Raw genomic sequence first — 16795 nt, forward strand, 5'->3', positions numbered from 1 at the left:
CCATGCAAGATCTCACCTCGTGGGGCATCAATGATCATGAGGAAGGTGAGGGATAAGCCCAGAACTACACGGCAGGACCTGGTCAATGACCTGAAGAGAGCTGGGACCACAGTCTCGAAGAAAACCATTAGTAACACACTACGCCGTCATGGATTAAAATCCTGCAGCGCACGCAAGGTCCCCCTGCTCAAACCAGCGCATGTCCAGGCCCGTCTGAAGTTTGCCAATGACCATCTGGATGATCCAGACGAGGAATGGAAGAAGGTCATGTGGTCTGATGAGACAAATAGAGCTATTTTGTCTAAACTCCACTCACCGTGTTTGGAGGAAAAAGAAGGATGAGTACAACCCCAAGAACACCATCCCAACTGTGAAGCATGGAGGTGGAAACATCATTATTTGGGGATGCTTTTCTGCAAAGGGGACAGGATGACTGCGCCGTATTGAGGAGAGGATGGATGGGGCCATGTATCGCGAGATCTTGGCCAACAACCACCTTCCCTCAGTAAGAGCATTGAAGATGGGTCGTGGCTGGGTCTTCCAGCATGACAACGACCCGAAACACACAGCCAGGGCAACTAAGGAGTGGCTCCGTAAGAAGCATCTCAAGGTCCTGGAGTGGCCTAGCCAGTCTCCAGACCTGAACCCAAAAGAAAATCTTTGGAGGGAGCTGAAAGTCCATATTGCCCAGTGACAGCCCTGAAACCTGAAGGGTCTGGAGAAGGTCTGTATGGAGGAGTGGGCCAGAATCCCTGCTGCAGTGTGTGCAAACCTGGTCAAGAACTACAGGAAACGTATGACCTCTGTAATTGCAAACAAAGGTTTCTGTACCAAATACCAAGTTCTGCATTTCTGATGTATCAAATACTTAAGTCATGCAATAAAATGCAAATTAATTACTTAAAAATCATGTGATTTTCTGGATTTTTGTTTTAGATTCCATCTCTCACATTTGAAGTGTACCTATGATAAATTACAGACCTCTACATACTTTGTAAGTAGGAAAACCTGCAAAATCGGCAGTGTATCAAATACTTGTTCTCCCCACTGTATGTGTGAGCGACCAGGTATTCAACCATGTTCATCTGCATGGCTCAATACCACCTTAGCCCACTGATCTAAAGGCACTCTGGGAAATAACGTAAGTCTTCAGGTCTCAACCACCTCCTTCCACACTCTATTGAGACAGAGCCAACAAAGTAGACATTGTTCTTTCTCACCAGCGTTGACTCTGTAATGATTATAATAAACGTCACATCTATATGACCTTGGGATTCAAACAGACTTTCAGCTCTGATTTTATTGTCCTAATGTACTTTAACATAATGTGATTGTTACAATATAATGAGTCTTGGTCAGACTATTAAAGAAAGAAATTCTACAGTCAATAAAACGGAAAATTGTGCAGTAAATCAATGTTATTGGACCTTTAACAATATTGTTGTAGAGCATCAACCTTAGGCTGTCTTGTTTTTATTTATTTGATGACTTTTGTACAATATACTTTACCTGAAACTATGCAGACGTTGTGATACAGTACTGAATGTTGAAACTGGTTACTTAACAACAGTGACATCTCGTGTCATAAGGGGAACACATGTAGTGCAACTGGGATTACAGGGTCACGTGATCCATCCCTCCATGCGGATTGGTTCGATTTGCACCATTCTCCAGTCTCCAGATTGGTTTGAGTAAGCTAAATTGTATGAAAAGAAGAAGTACATGTAGCCTTATCAGTCCTTCACTAACTATTCTTTCACACATTTCCATGGAAGAGCAGCACATAAAAGTGAGTCGACAGTTCTACACGTTTTAGCTATAAATTGCGAGCTAGATTGAAGTAAACCAGATTGAGTGGCTACGCTAGCTAACCTCATAGTTATGCCAAGGTCCTGTCCTCTATGGTATTTTTTGAAGAACGTTAATACCTACTGTATTTACTATGAATAATCACTGCAACTAATGTACCGAAGAATAGGACGTGATCATCAATTGCAGTCAACGTGTGATCTCCACATGTGTCTGATTAGGAGGAAGGGCTGATCAATAACTTGGTAGTTAGTTAGCTAGTTAGGCAACTCAACAACAGTAAGTTACTGTAGCTGTCAGCTAGATGCAGGTGTCATGTCAACATCAGCAGAGTCAACTTCCATCACACATGATTGATCATTGGAATTTGCCTGATGACTCTTTTATACAGCTACTAACTATCTCTAGTTGCAGTGATGCACAAATAAGTGATACAGAATTGGCTTCCAATAAAAATAGCAACATACTGAATCGTGAATCACAAATCATAGCCTAAGCCTATCCATATTTACAGTGACTGTCTCTCAGAGAAACTACTAGTCACCCTGTATACAGTGGAGGCTGCTGAGGGGAGGATGGCTCATAATAATGTCTGGAACGGTGCAAATGGAACGGCATCAAACCATGTGTTTGATGTATTGAATACCATTCCACTGACTTCACTCCAGACATTACCACAAGCCCGTCCTCCCCAATTAAGGTGCCACCAACCTCCTGTGCTGTATAACATGTTCTCTCCCCAGACCTGAGGTCCTCTGGTGAGGCTGCCGTGGAGTCATCATGGTGGGCTATGACCCAGGGTCTAAGGGCGCTGCACCAGCCCCAGAAGATGCAGCCCTGTCTGGGTCAGCCGCAGGCATGGTGACCCGAGCCCTGATCAGCCCCCTGGATGTCATCAAGATAAGATTCCAGGTACAGTAAGCATCAGATGGATATTATTGTGGTGCATGTTTTAGTTGCATGGCCACTTTGGACCCTAATTTACTACACAATTAAATGCAACATAATGTAAGTTGGAACTACAGTGCCTTCAGAAAGTATTCAGACCCCATTACTTATTCCACATTTTGTAACATTATTGCCTTATTCTAAAATGTATTATATAGTGGTTTCCCTTAATCTACACACAATACCCCATAAAGACAAAGCAAAAACAGGTTTTTAGACGTTAGCTAATTTATAAAATACAAAACTGCAATATCAAATTTACATAAGTATTCAGACCCTTTACTCAGGGCTTTGTTGAAGCACCCTTGGCAGCGATTACAGCCTTGCATCTTCTTGGAAATGATGCTACAAGCTTGGCACACCTGTATTTGGGGGAGTTTCTCCCTTCTCTGCAGATCCTCTCAAGAGTTGTCAGGTTGGATGGGGAGCGTTGCTGCACAGCTATTTCCAGGTCTCTCCAGATATGTTCGATCGGGTTAAAGTTCAGGCTCTGGCTGGGCCACTCAAGGACATTCAGAGACTTGTCCCGAAGCCACTCCTGTGTGGTCTTGGCTGTGTGCTTGGGGTCGTTGTCCTTTTGGAAGGTGAACCTTCGCCGCGGTCTGGACCAGGTTTTCATCAAGGATCTCTCTGTACTTTGTTACGGTCATCTTTGCCTTGATCCTGACTAGTCTCCCAGTCCCTGCCGCTTAAAAACATCCCCACAGCATGATGCTGCCACCACCATGCTTCACAGTAGGGATGGTGCCAGGTTTCCTCCAGACGTGACGCTTGGCATTCATGCCAAAGAGTTCAATCTTGGTTTCATCAGACCAGAGCATATTGTTTCTCATGGTCCGAGTGTCTTTAGGTGGCTTTTGGCAAATTCCAAGCGAGCTTTCATATGCCTTTTACTGAGGAGTGGCTTCCGTCTGGCCAATCTACTGTAAAAGCCTGATTGGTGGAGTGCTGCAGAGATGGGTTTTTAAATTATTATTTTTTTTAAAGATTTGGTATCCACTGGATGTCATAAGGTGAATGCACCAATTTGTAAGTCGCTCTGGATAAGAGCGTCTGCTAAATGACTTAAATGTAAATGTAAATGTATGGTTGTCCTTCTTGAACGCTCTCTCATCTCCACAGAGGAACTCGAGAGCTTTGTCAGAGTGACCATCGGGTCCAACAAGGTCCTTCTCCCCCTATTGCTCAGTCTGGCTGGGCGGCCAGCTCTAGGAAGAGTCTTGGTGGTTTCAAACTTCTTCCATTTAAGAATGATTGAGGCCACTGTGTTATTGAGGACCTTCTATGCTGCAGAAATGTTTTGGTACCCTTCCCCAGATCTGTGCCTCATCACAATCCTGTCTCGGCGCTCTATGGCCAATTCCTTCAACCTCATGGCTTGGTTTTTGCTCTGACATGCACTGTCAAATGTGGGACCTTATATAGACAGGTGTGTGCCTTTCCAAATCATGTCCAATCAATTGAATCTACCACATGTGGACTCCAAGTTGTAGAAACATCTCAAGGATGATCAATGGACACAGGAGGCACCTGAGCTCAATTTCAAGTCTCATAGAAAAGGGGTCTGAATACATTCCAAATGCACTGTTTTTGTGGCCAAACCCTAGTGGTTCTGGTAAACATACAACTTGGTTATTTGTGCATGATAACCGCTGCCCAGGCTTTTATGACTCGAACCAAAAAGCTCAGTGTTGTGAGACAAGCTTTTTTTGTCCTGAAGAAGTTTGTTTCATTGCTACTAACCATTGTTTGGTTGTGCTGCATTCTTTTGATGTGAGTCACAGCACCACACCCAGACCCTCAGACACCACTGGGCATGCCCAGTTTCTCACAACACACTGGTGGCCATGGCAACACACACTGATGATGTGCTCAGCATTTGCTAGGGAATGACTTACAACTGTGTGTGCATGTGCATAGGTGTATTTAGTTCTACACAAGAATGTCTACAGCAGAATGTCCTCTTTCCCCTGTCTGACACTACACACCCCTCCTTGCGTACACAGTTGCAGATAGAGCGCGTATCGTCAAGGCACCCTGAAGGGAAGTACTGGGGTCTGTTCCAGGCATCTCGTTGTATCCTGGCAGAGGAGGGGCTGCCTGCCTTTTGGAAAGGACATGTCCCCGCCCAGCTCCTCTCTGTCTGCTTCGGGGCAGTACAGGTAGGGAACATACACTGGGGCATTTTCCCTGTCAGAATGCCCTGTTGTATGTCACACAGTGTTGTGGTTGAATGAGTTGTTTTCTGACTCAACTCTGTGTCCCTAGCTAGCCTTTGCCCTGTAACGCCTCAATAGCATCTCTCACATGGTAGTGGGTTGATAGATTATAATATATAGTCATGTGCCTCACTTTTTTTTTTTCTCTCTCTCTTGTTTTTATACATTTACATTTAAGTCATTTAGCAGACGCTCTTATCCCTGTGGTCTCCATTCATGGCTGTGCTGTATAACTTGCCACTGTTGTCTGAATTTAGTGTTTTCATCTGTGCTTTAAGGTTGTGTTTTAAGGCTGTGTTTTCATCCCTCCATAGTTTGCCAGCTTTGAGTTCCTGACTGAGATGACCCACAAGAGCACCGCATATGACAGCCAGACAGCAGGGGTGCACTTTGTGTGTGGCGGTCTGGCCGCCTGCTCTGCCACTGTAGCCTGCCAGCCACTAGACACACTGCGAACACGCTTCGCAGCTCAGGGAGAGCCCAAGGTGAGAGACAAAGAAAAACACACAGTATGAATCTATCGAAAAGCATGAGCTTTATTGTACCATTATCAAAAGCAGTAATAGTCCATTAACTCTGCAACCCATAATTTGCCAAGCACCAAAACGACAACCACACAATTTCAACCAGTAATTTATTATTTATAAACTAAATATGCATTTATAGTAAACTAGGTATAATAATTAACTGTCAAACTACTTAACCCCTTAAAAGGATCATTTAGAAAAATGTAACATCTTTATTTAGATATTTGTTTCCTTACCATGAAGGCAGTCTATGGACAAGGAGTGACTGCAACCACCACTTTGTCTTTGTTAAAGTGTTATCATTGAATCTTTGGCTTGTGCTACTGATAGCTATTAGCTAACCACAGGCATCATCTGTAACACAGGTGTATGGCAGCCTGAGACATGCTGTGTCCACCATGTACCGCACTGAGGGGGCCCTGGGGTTCTACCGTGGCCTGGGTCCAACACTGGTGGCAGTGTTCCCCTACGCAGGCCTGCAGTTCTTCTTTTACAAGGTCCTCAAGAACCTCATGGGACCACCGCCCAAGGACAGCAACGTCGGAGGTCAGATGGTCATGCCTTTGATAACATGACACTGTTTTAAATACACAACACTGTACACATAGCAATGACTGTTAAGGGTATAGGGCCTAGAAACTAGAATATAACCTCGGCTTGGCTAGCAAACAGGAAACTAACTTTGTAACTAGGGCCTGGATAGTGCCCAGTACCACTGACTGAACACAAATACATGACTTTGAAGGATAGTGGCCTAGAAACTACCTGAACATTACTGCTTGTTTCCTTTCTATTGTAGGCAACCTCAGAAGCTTGGTATGTGGAAGCTGTGCTGGAGTCATCAGCAAGACAATGACCTACCCCTTTGACCTCATCAAAAAGAGACTGCAGGTGGGAGGGTTTGAAGAAGCCAGAGTCCACTTTGGACAGGTACGGTAGACATCTTATTACATTGTCTCATTCAGTCATGTGCCCGACAGCAGGTCTTATATTAGAGCGAAGATGGCTGTCATACGGGGCATCCATCTACATGACATTGAAGTGTGTTGTTTCTGCTTACTGTGTGCAGGTGCGGAAGTATGGTGGCTTTGTAGACTGTGTGTCCCAGATCGCCAGAGAGGAGGGTCTCCGGGGCTTTCTCAAAGGCCTATCTCCCAGCCTAGTGAAAGCAGCTGTCTCCACGGGCTTCACCTTCTTCTGGTATGAGTTCTTCCTTAATGCCATACAGAACCTGAAGGGCAGCCAGTGAGCAGAGGAACTCTGGGTAGAAGTTGCTTTTAGGCACAGATCTAGGATCAGCTCAATCGCTCCAAATTCTAATCTCAACCAATATGGGGAAAATGTGAAAATGGACCATAGAGCAGTGTCTAGGGCCGCATTTCCCTAACTGGGTCCTCGGGACCCCAGGGGGTACACGTTTTGGGTTTTGCCCTAGCACTACACAGCTGATTCAAATGATCAAGGCTTGATGATTAGTTGATTATTTGAATCAGCTGTGTAGTGCTAGGGAAAAAACCAAAACGTCCACCCGGGGGCCAGAATCGAGTTTAGGAAACCCTGGCTTAGGGGCAACTGAAGAAGCAGAGGAACTCAAAGCACTGGAAAAGAAAGGAGGGAATGGGAGGGAATGGCAGAATCACGCACATCTACATCGTACATGCCATATCCCCCTCCCACTGGTGATAGGAGTCAACATTGCTGGGAAGAAGAAAAAAAGTCTCTCCTTACTGCTGTTTACCTATAGTGTATCCTATAAGATGGGAAAGTCTAGGTGTGGTGCTGCTCTGGACCTTCCACATAAGGAATGATGTCACCTCACCGTGTGTTTGTTGTCAGTGTCCAAACACCTTGATGTTAGTATGTCTATACTGGAACTCTTTGCTGTTGTTTTTACACTATACTCATGGTTTGTGGTGCACCGTCTATATTGAGGACAGGAAGCCTGTTACTTTTAAAGACTTGTAATTTACCAAAAATGGCCATATTTGTAACTGCTATCGTAACAATGTGTTATGTTTCAACTACCTGCAGAATTGCCTTATTTGATGGGCAGCATAAGGAGGATATAACCATTGTCTTAGATGATGTACTGAGAATATACCTCAGGAAGTGTTCTTCTGTGTTTGACAGCTGCGGAAGGGGGGGAAATCACTTAAATTCTCCATTTCAATGTTTTGTGTGTTAAATTGATAAGCTCAGATGGTTGCTCTTGAAACCGATAGATACCATGGAGCGAAGGGAAAGAGATGCTTGATCTAGGCTAAAATAAATAGTCAGAACAAGGTCAAAGTTGATCCTATCACGGAATGCTCTTTAATAGGGACGATTCAATACATTTCAGCTAAAAGTTGTGATGTTAACTGTGTTAGCATAGACTCAGTTATCATGCACTCTAAATGAGGTGCAAGGGTTTGTTGCTTTCTGTGTGGAATGTGTTTCAATATTTATAACCATTTCTATATGGTTGGTGAAGCTTATTTAATAACAAAAGTACATTTACCATCTATGCTGTTTTCAGTTTGCTTTTCTTTGATGTACTGTACTTTAATTTCAAGTAACCTGTTGTAACAGCTTTTATGGGTCAGCATTGGATTTTTTTTGCTCATTTCTCAAACTGGCACTTGCTCAGTGCTAAATTATGACTAAAGAAGCATGACGGTGTATGTTAGTTTTAAATATATGACCAACTGAAAAGGAGCGTCTGCTAAATGATTAAAATGTAAACGTCTAAACACAGCATATCTAACACTGTATTTCAAATTGAATATTTATTCTATGTATGTTTAATGCTGGAAAGATTGCACTTGGTGGGACAATTTCTTGTACTATGTGCAACATTGTGTCGGCTACTGATGCACTGTACAAAGTGGTGGCAGGTGTGTCAGTCTATATTTGGGTTTTTATTTAAAACTCAATTGTATCGTACTTACCCATGTTTTGTTATTTTTTAACTGTTTTTTAATAAAGAAAATGCATGCAAATGAACCTGTCATTGGAATGATATAGTCAGAATAGAACAGATTGTAATAATGTGGGTTTCGTCTAGGGGTAAACAGTTTATTTAACGTCACTGGACACTTCTCCCTAGGCGTCAGTGCGCATTTTGTCCAATACTGGTGGAACACAGCGCGTGCGCAGAAAGCACTCAGGAAGTGAGGAACAAACAGCACAGCACAGCACAGTGGAGGGTGTATGTACAATGTAATCACTGCTTCAAACTTAACTTTATGAAAGTAAGTCTTGATTTCAGTTTATATTTAGAAACCTGAACGAACATAATTTGAGCTCTTGTAAATCAGACTTGGCAAGTCAGTTAGCTTAGCTAGCTAGCCACTCAACAACTCCTTTTCAAACATATTCGCTTGGTAACTAACGTTATCTGTGTAACAAGTCTAACTAGCTAGCTTAGTTGTTTCGTTACTAATTTTAGCAGCTAGTTAGATAGCTAGCTAAATGTTCGGACTTTTTGCATTAATTGCGTGCATGTTTAGTAGCAGACAATTTTTTTAGGTAGCTCGATCCAATCTCTTATGGTGAAATATTAATACCGCTAACTGTTACCGGTATTTATTGCTGGGTTGGCATGTAGTGCAGTTTGATGCAACGGGACAGGTTGCTGCTAGTCTCGTGCACCAGACTTGCTGCCCTTCCATATCCTGGGAACGAGGTTAGGCTGCTGCAAAGGTTTCGTTTGTTTGAAAATGCAACTCCTGACCCAGTAGAAGTCATGCAATTTCATTGTGACTTTTTACAATGGATGGGTGGAAAATGCATCCTCTAACATACAAATGGCAATTAACTATTGCTATTTGAAGATATGATAAATCTGTTCCTCATTGCTTGTATGCAAACTACCTTTTTATTTGGGCAATATTAGAGGAACTGCGTATGTTGGCTTAATCCCCCTATTGAAAGAGGCCTGGGGGGCAGCCAGATTGATGACAACAGCGTTAGACAGCTTTGTGCTGAGACATAGTTCTGTCTAATGAATTTCGCTTGAAATGATGTTTGAAAACATAGTCTGTCTGTATCCATGGTCTTTTTCAGTATCACTTGTAAAAAATGGAAAACTGTAAAGAGGACTACAAGATTCAGTCTTTTGACTTGGAGACCCAGAATCTGCTGAAAACGGCCCTGAAAGGTCAGTCCCTAATGTAGTGATTCTGTGAAGATGTATATAAAGGTCTGTGTGAAAAATCAACACAGTCAGATTGATAATGTTTTGTTTTTACAATTTAAGTACATAGTACAGTGTCATGTTCATTAGTGCAAACCGTAGCAATAGATTTCAAAAATTTTGCAACAGAAAAAGAAAACTTTGTTATTGGGCATGCTCAGATGCAACCTTGCTGTTTCAGAGCGTTATTGTCAAATTTTGTGCCTATTGAACGTGACCCAGTAGCAAGTGTAAGTGTGGCTGTCTTTGGATTAGCCCTCTCTCTGCCCTCAGAGCCCAGCACGGTGGACCTGGAGAAGGTGTCCAATGTCATCGTGGACCAGTCTTTGAAGGACCAGGTCTTCAGCAAAGAGGCAGGACGCATTTGCTACACTATCGTTCAGGTATGGTAATAATCACCTTAAAACTACTTGCCTTTCTGGCTGATAGTAATGGTGGTAACAACAGTAAGGGGAATTATCTTTGAATAGGGCATCACACCTAGGCCTAGAACATGGTGTGAACTAAAGCTGGAGTTTGACTGTAAACAAGGTCAAATGAGCTCCTCTCTAGAAGCTCAGATCTAAGATCAGCTTACCGTCTTCAAATCCTAACCATTTGGTGGGTGGGCAGCTTAGGGGTGGTGGGGATCAAGGGGTTTATCATTGTCAAATGGCAACTCAATCCTACTCAACCCAATCCTACTATTTTGCTCCCTGGGATCAGTGCTTTAACTTCCTAGTTGTATATATCCATAGACTGGAACCATACAGATGCTTATGGCTGTGTGTGATCTTGTTCTCTACCACACCTTGCAGGCTGAGGCCAAGCACAACAACGGAAACGTGTTCCGGCGGAATCTGCTCAACCGGCTGCAGCTGGAGTTCGTGGCCCGGGAGGACACACGGCTTCGCTCGCTGCAGGAGTGGGTCTGCTTCGTCACCTTCATCTGCAACGTCTTCGACTACCTCAAGGTATGAGCCAAAACATTCCAGAATCCCTATTCATATTCTAACTGGAGATATCTAACAACCTATTCACAAGACTGAACTGAGCCAAGCTGTGCTGGGCATCCATCATAATTGCTGGAACCGTGCTGGAAAGAACATTGTACAAGGACAATATCCAAAACCTGCGCAGTACGGTTCATCCCTATAGTGTGAATCGGGCATCGTACTCTCCAGTTTTATTTGAGCTAATTTTTTTTTTTTAATCTTTATTTAAGTAGGCAAATCAGTTAAGAACAAAATCTTATTTTCAATGACGGCCTAGGAACAGTGGGTTAACTGCCTTGTTCAGGGGCAGAACGAAAGCTTTGTACCTAGTCAGCTAGGAGATTCAAACTTGCAACCTTTCGGTTAGTAGCCCAACGCTCTAACCACTAGGCTACCCTGCCGCCCCAAAATATATATGCATAGAAGCTTTTCTTATCAATGAAATGTTAATAGGTCCTTGTGTTTTCCCCTCCCCAGGTGAACAACATGCCTATGGTGGCTCTGGTGCATCCTGTGTTTGACTGCCTGTTAAGGCTGGCTCAGCCTGACTCACTGAACAACGAGGAAGAGGTGGGTCAAATATGGCACAGCACCTTTTTTAGTATTTCAACTGAGGACATATTTCAATTGTCTCTCACTTCTTAAAGTGCAATATGTTGGTTATTTACCAAACATACATTTCAGATTAAAGGGAGAACCAAATTTAAATGTTTTTGCTCAAATGTCCGGCTTTATATAGTGGCTACTGTTTGAAATCTGAAAACAAATGTACATGCTATAGCCTGAGTACATCTCTGAATGTGATTTCCCCTTCTCTGATAATGATATGCGTTTGTTTAATATTGGTGCTCCTTTGCTTCTCTTTTCCTTCCCCCAGGTAGACTGCCTGGTGCTCCAGCTGCACCGCATCGGGGACCAGCTGGAGAAGATGGACGGACAGAAGATGGACGAGCTCTTCTACCTGCTGCGGGACGGCTTCCTACTGCAGGAGGGCCTGAGCTCCATGGCCCGTCTTCTGCTACTGGAGATCCTGGAGTTCAGAGCCGGGGGCTGGATGCTCAGCGACACGGCCCAGAAATACTACTACAGCGAAGTCACCGACTAGACTGCGGCTAGGCCAGGCTACGGCTAGGCCAGGCTACGGCTAGGCCAGGCTACGGCTAGGCCAGGCTACAGTAGGTGGATGAGGTTCAATAGGAACAACATGGGATTGGACGTGCTCGGGTTGGAATCTCCCGTTTCCTGTCTACTGAATGTGACCCTGAATGATAGTATTGGGAAAGGGGCTGCATCGTGGATGATTCCAGAAAGGACACTTTTTTTTTTGCTGGGCTTTGCCATGGGGTAGCCACTAGTCAGTCTGGTTAGCAGCAGGGATATTTCCACTAGCCAGGTAGTCGGTTTGAAATGTGCAATTGTAAATGGTTGTTAAAAGGTTTTTTTTTGGCGAGAGGGGTATTTGAATTGGATTGGTTTGAAGCAAGTTTGACTGAAATTCAGGATATTTTGTGGGTTTCGAATTGCAGTTTTTACTCCAGTCGAATTATTTATTATTAATCCCTTTGCTTTCTGACATTCCAATGTTATGAGACATTTCACTATTCTACATAAGTAGTTCAGACACACATTCCAGTCACATGGGCTTGACCATGATTGAGTTAATCTTATAGATCTTCTGCCAGTCGTTACTGGTACTGTTTTCAAAGGTGATGATCTTTGTAAAATTTTCTACAAAGAATCTTGAGAGGTCTGTAGAACTTTTCGAGAGCTTAGACATTCATTAGGCCCAAGTGAATGTATGGATCAAATTATGATCTTACAATCAATGCTTTACAAAATAGGCTGCTTTTACACAGACAGCCCAATTCTGGTCTTTATTTTGTTTTACCAGTCATTTGTGTTTTTACCAATCAGATGAACTATTTTGTCTAAATACAGCCATAGGGTCCAAATCAATTGGACAAAATACTTTACAGTCAACTTTAGTTTTAAATGCACCTGTTGTTTGAGTGGTAGATTAAAATGACTGAAAAGCATTTTGGCTAGAGTTGAGGGATTTTTGACTAAATCAATCAAACAAAAGATTAACACAACGCATGTAACTCCACGTGGGTCCACCCTGCTGCCAATGACTCTTAAGCCTCTTCGTTTCCTCTTGAGGTCAAAAAGCACATGACAAGAGAGGGTGACAATTTGGTATTATTAGGATTTGGGACCAAGAGATTTGTCATAAGTAATTTGTAATATTTCCTTTCTGAAAATATCAATATATTTGACTTTTTATGGTCTGAATCCTAGTTTCTGAATTGTTAATATCACAAGTTTATTTGAAAAATAGTTTTGTAGTACATGTGATGCCAATATAGACAGCAATATCGTCAAAGCTGGAAGTTCTAGTCAGTTTTTGCTGATTCTAATAAGAACTAGTTTTGCAGATGTTTTTGTATTCACAAGTCTCTAAGAGGTACTGTACCTCTTTTAAACGACATGGTCCACACTTTGGTGCTACAAAATGGATGCTGGCTTTTTGCTTTCGGCTTGGGAAAACTGTGCACCACAATGCAAACATTTATTCCGTTTGGAAGCTGAGAATATTACTGCATTATAGTGACTTTATAAGTTCTGTCTGGCTGTTCACTACTCGTTGCTGTTAGATTTTCAAAACAGTAGTACGTCTGAGATTCATTCCACCAGCACTAAGCTTTTACCAGCTTCACTTTATTGAAGAAGTCCACATCTACTAGTTTTTGTAGTTCAGAATATGTATGTTTTATAATGTTTACACTGTGTGCTGACCCGAGTGCTTTAATACGCTCACAAAACCAAACACGGTGTCTTGGAAAAACCACTGACCACAATCAAGCAGCAGACTATTTCTAGGTCCTGTTCCAATATCTTTAACATTCATCTATCCTTCCTTCCTCATAGTAATCACTGATCTAATGTGATCCATTGCAGATATTTTTCCTACCCTAGTTATGTCAGCTCAGTGATTACTGCAAGAAAGTGAGGGAGGCATGGGGAATCGTTGATAATTCCAGCAGGGATATTGACTGAATGAAACTTTGAAGAGGGAAGAACCATATCATTTTTTTGAAGATATGATCACAAATATTGTGTTAGTAGGCTATTTTAGTAACCTCTGTTGGCCTTAGTGGACATTTGTCGAATAGATTGAAAAGTTTATTTGGTAATAGTAGTTGTGGAATCGGAATAGTAACACTTGGGTGACTGACATAACTTTTCTATTGTTTTACATTTAGTTCACTAGATCAGTGTTTCTCAACAGTTTTCATTCAAAACTGTGGTTCTCAGTGTACATTAAGCAAGCACTAAAATAAACTTGTTGGTCATCCACTAGTTTGAGTATATTTGATAGGGCCATGATGTTGAAAGAAGATTGAAGTAAATGTGTATATGCTATAGGGCCTATTTATTGCTACATAAAGACCAAGTATTCAAAGTAAAGTAATTCAGTAGAAACCTAATTTGGACAGGAAGTGCAGCACTCACAATTTGCCTACTAGTGGTTTGCGTACATGACATTTGTTTTACACAGAATTACCAAATAAGTTTGAGCATTTTGTACATTTATCTACCCAAGTAGATATATAGAAAGTTTGAGTTTACTGCGTGAAGACAGAGCTCAGTGTATATTTTCCTATATTTCCATTACTGTAGTTGGGTATCTGTTCAAATGTCAGAAGTACCAACATTGGTCAATTTCATTTTTGCTACTGCTGTACATTGACTGAAGATGAATAAAATCACATTAAAATAAAATCGACCTGGGTTTTACCTAAGCTTTTATTTATTTGAAGATGTCACTGAATGCACCTATATTCTAAATACAGTATGTGATCATGTCATTTGTAATGTTTTCACAATCATTCTTTATTGAACCATAATACAACGTTAGTAAAAGAAGCCACATTTACAGTAACTGTGTTTGTGGTCAGTATACTTGGATACACACCATTCCAAATATTTCACAATGGAGTCCAAGAGATTTATATTTACATAGCCTGTTAATGCCCTACATTGAAGACAATCTCCCATGAATGGGTTGCACAAATGTCCATGATGTTTTTATTTTCCAACAAGGAACTCCACCTCAAGTTTGACCAAAGGGACAATGGATTGAATTCCTTCCAGTCCAAAAGGTCCCATTTTGAATGCTGCACTCAGACTTCAAAGTCGACTACCACCAGCGATAGTGGGCGTAGGCTCTGTTGGATTCAGCCATCTTGTGCAGTTCGTGTTTCCGTTTGACCACGTTGCCCTCTTTGGAGAAGGCGGCCAGCAGTTCCTGGGATAGTTTTTCGTACATTAGTGTGCGTCTGTGCTTGTTGTCCCGGCACTCTGTGATCATCCACTTCATGGCCAGGAAGCGCCGCCTGTTGTCTGTCAGAGGTATGGGCACCTGCAGAGTGGAGAGGGACAATACAGGATGTCATTACACATACTGTATGAGACTAAAGAAATTACATTTGTCATGTCTATTGTGGAGAATAGAGTTGATGTATATTTTTCTACAAACTATCACGTGCTTCTACACCTGCATTACTTGCTGTTTGGGGTTTTAGGCTGGGTTTCTGTACAGCACTTTGAGATATCAGCTGATGTACGAAGGGCTATATAAATAAATTTGATTTGATTTGATCACCCCAAGGTTGTGTTCATTAGGCACCAAAGACAAGAAAAAAGACAAACAGGGACTACCAGATCCCCTGTCTTCATTACGTTGCAGAACGTTTTGTTACGATGCGAAATGTTTTGCTACGTTGTGAACTAATGAATAAGAACCTGACTCTAGAAATGGTGAGGGTACTGACCTGATAGAACTTTCCCCCTTTCTGAATGCTAGCCAGGCCAATGACAGGCTTGCAGTTCTCCAGAGCCTGGTGGAAGATGGCGTATGGATTACACTCGATCTCTGCCTTCTTTCCCTCGGGGGCTTTGTGGTACTTCTCCACCTGTTTTCTCTTCATGTTCTCCAATGTCTGAGAAGGATGGGCATTAGTGTATATTTACATTACTTGGCAAACTATATCAAACAGTCCCAAAGTATCCCACTATACCTGTGTGATGATACCTTTGGCAATAATCTTGTCACCATCTTTCATCATCATGTTGACAAACTTGCTGTGAAGAGAAAGAATAGTGATCAGCTGTAATTCAGCCATGACAGGGTAAACACACAACCACATGACTGAGCTACATGTATTTCAGTGTTTGTAGGCTTATGCATTAATGTGTGTTGGGGTTAGGTACCTCAGCACAGGGTCGTTGAAAACAGAGCTGGTAACAGAGTTGGTGGCTGCCTTTATGGGCCTGACAGATTTCAGCTCCCTCTCCTCTTTCTGCTCAGGTGTGAGCTCAGTCTCTGGGATGTGGTACATCTCTTTCCTAGGCTCAGGCTCCAGGTAGTAAGGGTTGTACCTGCTCCATCTCACCAGGAGTACCCTAGAGAAGCATGAGCAACAGAAGATTGACACTTCATGTTTAATAGTCAAATACAATGCAATGGTTATAGCATATCATGGACAATATCTATACATGATCATTTAACCATATGATGTTGTTTGCAGAAACATATGGGGTAACTAGTGTTTCTTAACTCTGGTACTGTCACCTCGCGCCCTGGATCAGAGCTACAGTGTTTGTGCTTGTTAAAATCTACATGAACAAATCGTGGCCAGCCACACTCACTCACACTGATTCACAAACTTGTTCTTACAGGACGGGTGATTTTGTATTTTGCTACAATGAATACAGTGGGTGGCATGTCTCTAAATAAATACTAAAAGGTTTAATGTAAATGTCACTGACTGTAGGTAGCTGAATTAGCTAACGTAGTTGTAATACACTTGTGCAATGACAAGTGTCATACTAGTGCAGTATCACAGCGTTACGATACACATCCATAGCGTCGTTAATCAGCAAAATTATAATTACCTTGGTGTCCAAGGTTTTAGTAAACCTGTGACGGAGGCAGCCATCTTGGAAAGTGTGGTGCGAAGACCCCTGGGTAAGCTCCCTGGTAGATGCCATAAAGCAAAACTAATTTTGTATGATTTATTTTCCAAAATAAAGCATTATTCAGCTAAATATTTGAATTTCTAAATTTCACACCAAACA

General features: G+C 42.2%; 3 protein-coding genes across 6 annotated transcripts; 2 read left to right on the forward strand and 1 right to left on the reverse strand.

Moving 5' to 3' along the window:
* Positions 1-1647: 1647 nt before the first annotated feature.
* Positions 1648-8484, forward strand: slc25a19 (solute carrier family 25 member 19). The gene is made up of 7 exons (XM_065010481.1): positions 1648-1789; positions 2553-2721; positions 4764-4919; positions 5291-5461; positions 5869-6049; positions 6303-6433; positions 6573-8484. The coding sequence occupies exons 2-7, from the start codon at positions 2590-2592 to the stop codon at positions 6750-6752; spliced, it is 951 nt and encodes a 316-aa protein (XP_064866553.1). The 5' UTR covers positions 1648-1789; positions 2553-2589; the 3' UTR covers positions 6753-8484.
* Positions 8485-8620: 136 nt separating this feature from the next.
* On the forward strand, positions 8621-14452 carry mif4gdb (MIF4G domain containing b). Of its 4 annotated transcripts, none has more exons than XM_065010486.1 (6): positions 8621-8693; positions 9551-9644; positions 9936-10063; positions 10478-10633; positions 11132-11224; positions 11532-14452. In XM_065010486.1, exons 2-6 carry the CDS (start codon positions 9566-9568, stop codon positions 11757-11759), a joined length of 684 nt encoding a protein of 227 aa, XP_064866558.1. In that variant the 5' UTR covers positions 8621-8693; positions 9551-9565; the 3' UTR covers positions 11760-14452. The 4 variants fall into 4 exon arrangements, with proteins under 4 accessions (XP_064866558.1, XP_064866557.1, XP_064866559.1 ...); XM_065010485.1 differs by having other exon boundaries at positions 8631-8736; XM_065010487.1 differs by having other exon boundaries at positions 8631-8736; positions 9954-10063.
* Positions 14444-16720, reverse strand: mrps7 (mitochondrial ribosomal protein S7). Its single transcript, XM_029646465.2, has 5 exons — positions 16613-16720; positions 15929-16120; positions 15736-15799; positions 15490-15657; positions 14444-15077 (listed from the first exon to the last, which is right to left on the reverse strand). The coding sequence occupies exons 1-5, from the start codon at positions 16654-16656 to the stop codon at positions 14856-14858; spliced, it is 690 nt and encodes a 229-aa protein (XP_029502325.2). The 5' UTR covers positions 16657-16720; the 3' UTR covers positions 14444-14855.
* Positions 16721-16795: the final 75 nt, after the last annotated feature.

The sequence above is a fragment of the Oncorhynchus nerka genome, linkage group LG26, assembly GCF_034236695.1.
Source record: "Oncorhynchus nerka isolate Pitt River linkage group LG26, Oner_Uvic_2.0, whole genome shotgun sequence".
Lineage (NCBI taxonomy): Eukaryota > Metazoa > Chordata > Actinopteri > Salmoniformes > Salmonidae > Oncorhynchus > Oncorhynchus nerka.

What these genes read in the sequence shown, in the direction of transcription:
- mif4gdb (XM_065010484.1), top strand. Translation starts at nt 9,842, where the DNA reads ATGCAACCTTGCTGTTTCAGAGCGTTATTGTCAAATTTTGTGCCTATT. An exon ending in TTTGCTACACTATCGTTCAG is followed by an intron (nt 10,064 to 10,477) that starts GTATGGTAATAA and finishes CACACCTTGCAG; the next exon opens with GCTGAGGCCAAGCACAACAA. An exon ending in ACGTCTTCGACTACCTCAAG is followed by an intron (nt 10,634 to 11,131) that starts GTATGAGCCAAA and finishes TCCCCTCCCCAG; the next exon opens with GTGAACAACATGCCTATGGT.
- mrps7 (XM_029646465.2), bottom strand. Translation starts at nt 16,656, where the DNA reads ATGGCTGCCTCCGTCACAGGTTTACTAAAACCTTGGACACCAAG. An exon ending in TTCAACGACCCTGTGCTGAG is followed by an intron (nt 15,800 to 15,928) that starts GTACCTAACCCC and finishes TTCTCTTCACAG; the next exon opens with CAAGTTTGTCAACATGATGA. An exon ending in AAGGGGGAAAGTTCTATCAG is followed by an intron (nt 15,078 to 15,489) that starts GTCAGTACCCTC and finishes TCCACTCTGCAG; the next exon opens with GTGCCCATACCTCTGACAGA.
- slc25a19 (XM_065010481.1), top strand. Translation starts at nt 2,590, where the DNA reads ATGGTGGGCTATGACCCAGGGTCTAAGGGCGCTGCACCAGCCCCAGAA. An exon ending in TCTGCTTCGGGGCAGTACAG is followed by an intron (nt 4,920 to 5,290) that starts GTAGGGAACATA and finishes ATCCCTCCATAG; the next exon opens with TTTGCCAGCTTTGAGTTCCT. An exon ending in CCAGAGTCCACTTTGGACAG is followed by an intron (nt 6,434 to 6,572) that starts GTACGGTAGACA and finishes TACTGTGTGCAG; the next exon opens with GTGCGGAAGTATGGTGGCTT.